The sequence below is a fragment of the Littorina saxatilis genome, linkage group LG8 (assembly GCF_037325665.1).
Source record: "Littorina saxatilis isolate snail1 linkage group LG8, US_GU_Lsax_2.0, whole genome shotgun sequence".
Classification (NCBI taxonomy): domain Eukaryota; kingdom Metazoa; phylum Mollusca; class Gastropoda; order Littorinimorpha; family Littorinidae; genus Littorina; species Littorina saxatilis.
Genome location: NC_090252.1, coordinates 8,122,685 through 8,130,184, shown reverse-complemented (window position 1 = coordinate 8,130,184; position 7,500 = coordinate 8,122,685). Strand labels below are relative to the sequence as shown.

Sequence of the window (7,500 nt, the reverse complement as noted above, 5' to 3'; positions counted from 1 at the left end):
TACAACTGCGCATTAATCAATCGCCTGCGCAGGTAGACTGGTTGAGTGAATGGGATTCGATCAAACTTTAGCACAAAAACTCCCTTTTCTTTGAATAACTGAAGCTCGCACTTTTCATGATCGGCTAACTTCGACCAATATGTTTAATATTCACTGAGACTCGGCATGTAACCTCTCCATACGTAAACCCCCTTTCTTTACTCAATGAAAAGTATTCACCTCCAGTTCTCAATCAATCAATATCAATATGAGGCTGATATCGCGCGTATTCCGTGGGTACAGTTCTAAGCGCAGGGATTTATTTATTTATTATTATTATTTTTTTTATTTTTTAATTTTTTATTTATGCAATTTATATCGCGCACATATTCAAGGCGCAGGGATTTATTTATGCCGTGTGAGTTCTACTTCTGATGGATCAAGATTTGTAAAGCGTTCCCGCTAAAGAGGACTACACACATTTTCGTTGACAAAAAATGATTGACTAGCTTGTGTCGTTTAAGCGAGTAGCTGCTGGAGAATTTGTCAGATACATTTATTTTCGGTATAACAAGTGTTTGTCTGCATCCACTCAAAAGGCCACTAGGTCAAAGATCGGTGAACGTAATGTTTTCTTTTGTCAATAATGACACGTTCCAACAACATTCCTTTCTTGTGTTTTGATGTTGAAAAACAACAAAAACATCAACATAAGAATAACTTGCATGTGTGAAGTTTTACAACTCTAAAATTGATTTTAGGCCCAAGCCCCGAGAGAATAACAGGCACTGAAATGGACAAGCGACTTGCTCTATTGAAAGAGCACAGGGAGCGCTTACTTCCCCTTGTGAATCATATCTTAAAGGTACTGAACTTGTCAAATCCAGGTGCACGGAGCCCCTGGGGCTTTTAGTCATACCTCAGGCAGCTATCCGTTAGAAGAACTACCAAGTTTCATTGACTTGCACCCAAAGAGTCAAGAACTGCGATTTTTTTACGAATTAATTTCGTACTCGGACCCGGCTGGTCTTGACCTATTTTTGGATCTAAATTTAGATCAGGTAGATCACCATATCATGCACAAAAAGACACGTTACCAGCAAACTATGTCAGACATCATCATGAGTTTGTGTAAAACAAAATGGAGGCCGGAATCACTCAGTTGAATCGAACTCCGACCAAACACCAACGTAATAACTAGGTTAATTTATGCACTCGCGTGAACAAGAAACTGTCGAGCTTCACAGATGTCGTCGTTGCGTAGTTTTGGGTTTGTTTTACTACCATAGGAGGATTTTTGAACTGTAAATGCACTCAGCTGCAACAAAAACGCAAAACGAAGGCTATGAGCTGCACTGTGCCTTTAAAATAGAGTTCTAGCTGCCTCGATCATGTGTCTAAGATTGTCACATACACCTTGGATCGAGGCAACCCTGTAACAATGTTTGTGTTTTTGTTCGTAAGCGTGTGTGTATGTAAGTGTGTGTGTGTGTGTGTGTGTGTGTGTGTGTGTGTGTGTGTGTGTGTGTGTGTGTGTATTGGTGTGTGAGTGTGTAAGAGTGTATGTGTGTAATGGTGGGAGTGTATGTGTGTGTGTGCATGTGTGTGTGTGTATGTGCGTGTGTGTGAATGTGTGTATGTGTGTGTGTGTGTGTGGGGGGGCGTATGTGTTTGTGTGTATTGGTGTGTGTGTGTGTATGAGCGTATGTGTATTGGTATGTGTGTGTGTGTGTGTGTGTGTGTGTGTGTGTGTTAGTGTGTGTTAGTGTGTGTGTGTGTGAGTGTTAGTGTGTGTTAGTGTGTGTGTGTGTGTGTGAGTGTGTGCGAGTCTGTATGTATACGTGTATGTGCGTGCTAGCAAATGTGTATGTATGGATGAAAGTGTGTGTATGTGATCTAAGGACTATGTTGGCCAGGAATAACTGTTTTTTCTTGTGTATGACTGTGTACGGAAGTGTTAGTTAGAGTGCTTCGAAGATAAAGAACACAATGAGCTTGCGTCTCAGATGATTTCTTTTTTCCTTCTTATTCTTTTAGAATTGAAGTCGCTTGTTCATTTCAATATTAGTCTCTCAAGGGCTATACACCACCTACACAATGGTTCCGCATAATTCTAACTAACTCTATTGCACATGTCGCTTTCTTCCCTCTGTTTCTCAGGTAATACATTTATTGAAATACTGAAGAAATGTAAAATGCAGACACATAACAAGACACACACAAGAAAGGCAACAAAAAGCAAAAAGAAAATCCCTTATCTAATGAAATTTAATCAATCAATCCCCACAACTGTTTTTTTTATCTAACCCTTTCCTATTGCCGTCACACAATCGATTTGTTTAAGGGTACTGAACTTGTCAAATCCAGGTGCACGGAGCCCCTGGGGCTTTTAGTCATACCTCAGGCAGCTATCCGTTAGAAGAACTACCAAGTTTCATTGACTTGCACCCAAAGAGTCAAGAACTGCGATTTTTTTTACGAATTAATTTTGGACTCTGTCCCGGCTGGTCTTGACCTATTTTTGGATCTAAATTTAGATCAGGTAGATCACATCATGCACAAAAAGACACGTCACTAGCAAACTATGTCAGACATCATCATGAGTTTGTGTAAAACAAACAATGGAGGCCGGAATCACTCAGTTGAATCGAACTCCGACCAAACACCACTATGATAACTAGGTTAATTTATGCACTCGCGTGAACAAGAAACTGTCGAGCTTCACAGATGTCGTCGTTGGGTAGTTTTGGGTTTGTTTTACTACCATAGGATGATTTTTGAACTGTAAATGCACTCAGCTGCAACAAAAACGCAAAACGAAGGCTGTGAGCTGCACTGTGCCTTTAATTCTAGGCACATTTTCAGAGTTTACACATCCTATCTATATAATTGTGAATTCAGGAAATGATAAGAAATACAATGCAATCACACACACAGACACACAGACAGACAGACAGACAAGACACACACACACAGACAGACAGACAGACAGACAGACAGACAGACAGACAGACAGACAGACAGACAAGACACACACACACAGACAGACAGACAGACAGACAAGACACACACACACAGACAGACAGACAGACAGACAGACAAGACACACACGCACGCACACACACACACACACACACACACACACACACATCGCGCGCGTAGACTTACTGCATGTATCCCTCTCTGGACCCCTTTTCTCTCCTTTTTTTCTGCCTTTCTCTCTCCCCCCCCCCTCTCTGCTACAGAGAGTAAGACATTCAGTGAAGGAGTTCAGAAATGATAAAATGTATTCACCTCAGTCTCCGCAGATTCTTTATTGTCGGTTTTGTCATTGGCTCGCCCTCGACTGCGTTTGCGCCTGCAACCAACTCGCTGAAATAAATATCCTTTGTTTGCTCAAGTTTGAAACTGTGCATGTGTAACGTCAGCTTTGATTGTAATTGTCTTTGTCTGTAGCTTTTGGACATTATGCGAATTAGACAAACTGTAAACCTTTATAAAAAGGAAGTTGTACATGAAATAACAACTCTTAACTATATTTAGAACTTCAATCAATTGCTCTTTGCAGTGGTCGAACTGGACACACTAAAAGAAGCACAATAGCGTAAAACAGTTCTTAATCAGGCGACAGGCATTCCGGATGAGTGCTATCTCTAGCCCACTAGTTAAAAATATAGAGGTCCAAAAACCCAAAGGGGGTCACAAAGCCAAATTCTCCAATTCTAATAATTCGACAGATGCGTGTATTAATTGGGGTTGGCGATATTTTTTTAGAGAATGAGCTCACTCCACCGAATCAGTAACAAAGCCAAGACCAGTGACAACTTACCTGACCCAAAACACAGCTGCGATAATTAACCCAGTTGCAATGAGTAGAACAACCACGACTACACCTGTGTGCCAGCCGCGCCAACCTGTACAAAGAAAACAGGTAGTTTTGAAACTGAAGAAAAAGCAATCCCTGACCTCCATCTGGATTCCAAACCTCCAGCAATACATTCAGTTACATATTGACGGAATGTGACAACAATCATCACATCTGTTTCTGTATTGTTAACACTGATGTATATTTTAATTCGAAACAGCTTACAGACAATTGAACCGCATGGGATGTTTACCTGGTCATGTTAACTAACCTTACTGCATTTGATATTGAGTCAGGATTGATTATATGTTTTAAATAGATTGAGACGAAAGACGATGCGATGATGTAAGCTTAGTGCGTGAGGGTGTTTGCGTGTGTGTGTGTGTGGGGGGGGGGGAAAATTACAGGTGTTTCGCTGCATTCTTCCAGATATACTCAAACAATGTGTTTCCCATTTTTTCCTTACAGGTATTCGATGACGTCATATCAGGCTTTTAATGAAAATTGAGACTGCACCGTGGTTACCTAGAACTCATTTCCAATCAAACAGATCACAATGTTTGCCGAATAATCTTTGTCTCACTCCGGACTTTTGGATTGCATTTCATCTCGGAATCTTCAAACTTAATTGAAGGGTTTGTTCATTAAGATTCTAATCAAAACATTACTGCACTGTATTTTTTGTTATAATTTCTTAAATCCAAGATATAAAGACAGATATAGAAATATCAGGTTTACTTTAAAAATGTGTTTACATTTTTTTTTAACTCGGGTTACACAAACTTTGGACCTGTGTTCGCATGCTCCGCAGAGATCTGCGCAACCCGTCTCAGACTTCTGGATTTGGCAAACCAAGAATTTGAGAAGAGAAAATGTAAGTTTTACGCCCTCACGGCAAAGCCATTAGGGGCATGTTACACGGGAAAACCCGGCTTTGTATGAAAATAAAAAATGAAAATAAAAAATAAAAATGCAGGGGGTGGGGGGATGGATGTAGACAGCTAGCTGCCGGCTGCTAGAGGAGACCTGAAGTGGGCTAGGGACCGGGTTGGGTCGTCTTGGGTCAGTGCTGAAATGGTTACTTTATTGGCTGTTGGCCGAACGGACACCCGGGCTTCATATTTTTGCATGCATGTATTCGTGTTTCCAAGGCCTGAGGCTTTCGCCGTGACCCTGGGATCTTTATCATGCATGCGTGCACACGGGGGTGTTCGGACACCGAGGAGAGTCTGCACAAAGTTGACTCTGGGACACACATTCCGCGCCGAAGTTGGGGGTTGAACCCACGCTGATAGTAACAACCGGTTTTAAAGCCAGCGCCTCTACCGACTGGGCAACCCCCCCCCCCCCCCAATTGGTTGGGGTTAAGAAGTTCCATGGAGGGCGGGGGGTATGGAGTAACACATAGTATTTTGCTCAGAACATTCCCACCCAAGCAGAGACGCTAGGGGTACGCATTACCGTGAAGCTGGCAGTCAGTGCTACCAAATGTCGTCTGTGTCTACCACTCGGTGGTGACTTAATGTGGGTAAAGAGTGTCTATCCCTTGTTTTCAGGCTGTCAGATTGACTAAATGTTTTAATTGATATCGCTTCTGGCGACTTTTTTCCTTGTTTTTTTTTTCTTCATTGTCTAACAACTGGCATCAAGCTAGTTTGAAGCTCTGGAAAAAAGCGTCCATTAATCTATTCCAATGTTCGCATATAGTTACCTGTATTTCCACTGCCTTCATTTGGTATTGGCGTCTGTGTAGCCTGTGGGGTACCTTAGTTGACATACACAAAGACAGAATCAGTATTCTGAAGCAACTCGATCTTGCCATGTCTAATTTCAAACACACTCTTAAAATCTCTCTCCTTAGCTATCCTTGAGCTAACACAAACATTATATTTTACATATCTCATGTCATTATTATTTACTTTTACTGAGGGGAAAACCAAAAGCTTGTCTTTGGTAGGCAGTAGCTTGAAGCATTACAGTCAAAACTTAGCACGTAAAGGGGTATTCATACTTGTATCGTGGTTAAAGGAACACCTTACATTGGATGAAACACAGTTTTAGAAATTTGCCATGACGTTTTACACAATGTTAATGTCATGTTTGTTTATGTTCGTGCTTGGAATTTAGTTTCAAACTGGGTTTAGGTTTTGTTTTACATTTGCTGGTAAAGTAACTGTTGTGGGCCTCTCGCAGTATTCTTTAGGTGTGATCATGTGTTTGTTGATTTGCACACACATATCCACAGTGGGTATTTTGTAAACTATTTAGTATTGATATGTGTAAACAAAATGGTACCCCCTTTTTAAGTTTTAGCTATTTTAGTAATAAACGTGGAATGCTTTGTTCTGTTTCTCATTTCCTATCTTAGTGTCCCTTGAACTTACAGAAAAAAAATCACTTTTAGAAAATGTCTGATCACCTCTACTACTTTTTTTTCTTAGGGTTTATTAGACTCCACCCTTATTTACAGGTTATTGGGTCTTACCGTCATCTAAAATGCAGCCCCTATTCTCGACCCCTTCCGCTGGAGGAACTGTGTCGCAGATGAATGATGCGTTCCTTGTGTTGGGCACCAGAAAGACAGCTCTCTCTGTCACTGTTTTCGGTGTTTGAAATCCATCTGAGGCTTCACAAATTGGTTTTCCCTCGAAGACATTACACGTGACTTTCTCTGGAAAAAAAGAATGAAAAAAATAACACAATACACACACATACGTTTTCCATGAAGTGGTCCTTTTTAAAACATGTGCTTGAAAGTACTCTTAACATGGGTATATGTTACAGTTAATCTGCGAAACCAGGGAATACGTGTATTAACTAGGTAATACATACATTAACTGACGGAAAAAACAGTTAATTCATGTATTACCTAAAATAGTTTAGTTAATACACGTATTCCCTGGTTTCGCAGATAACTGTAACATATACAGTGTATTTTTGTTTCTTCGTGAAGGGTAAAGGAGTTCCGCCGGTCACTCTGGCTTATGCAGACCGTTTGCTGGGATATGACCACCCCCCCTCCCCCCCCCCCCCCGTCTCTTTCATTCCCTCCGGGAAATTGAAAACTGCTTTTTAAGAACGCCAATAAAAATGTTTTAATAGATAAAACGCATGTTTACCCTAGGGATGTAAACCTGTATGTTGGACAATTGTGGATGAAAGTAAGCTTGCTTGGTTTGTTATGAGCATCCTGTATTTCAAACGTGGATGCATGAATGATTAAACCTTCACATTTTACATGGAATATATTTCAGCATAATAGCATTTGTTTCAAGCAGATATAAGAAACATTGTTCTAAAATTCATAGTGAGTCAGGCCTATCAACGATTTTGCAACAAAAAAAAGTGTAATCATACAAGGACGATATTTTACAGTGAAGCAAAAGCTAACATTCCACGCTACCTAGAATTAAAAATAAAACTTCATTGTCAAGTTAAACCAACCAACACAGCTTCAGCTTGCTGAAGCACTAATGGCTTTTCTAAAGAAGTGTTGTTCATTACAAACTCCTCCTTTTTACGCTGTTAATATTAGTCATGTGTCCAAGCCTAAGGATGGCCCTATCCAATGTTTGTTTGTTTGTTTGTGTGTGTGTTTTGTTTGTTTGTTTGCTTAACGCCCAGCCGACCACGAAGGGCCATATCAGGGCGGTGCT

General features: G+C 40.6%; 1 protein-coding gene across 1 annotated transcript in view; it reads right to left on the bottom strand.

The window, feature by feature from the left end:
- Positions 1-7,500, bottom strand: part of LOC138972688 (uncharacterized) — a 68,751-nt gene that overhangs the window by 5,230 nt on the left and 56,021 nt on the right. The window contains exons 7-10 of the mRNA XM_070345338.1: positions 6,330-6,515; positions 5,556-5,609; positions 3,809-3,893; positions 3,274-3,337 (exon numbers count right to left, since the gene is read on the bottom strand). Of these exons, the coding sequence (XP_070201439.1) occupies positions 3,274-3,337; positions 3,809-3,893; positions 5,556-5,609; positions 6,330-6,515 (389 nt within the window). The remainder of the gene's footprint in view (positions 1-3,273; positions 3,338-3,808; positions 3,894-5,555; positions 5,610-6,329; positions 6,516-7,500) is intronic.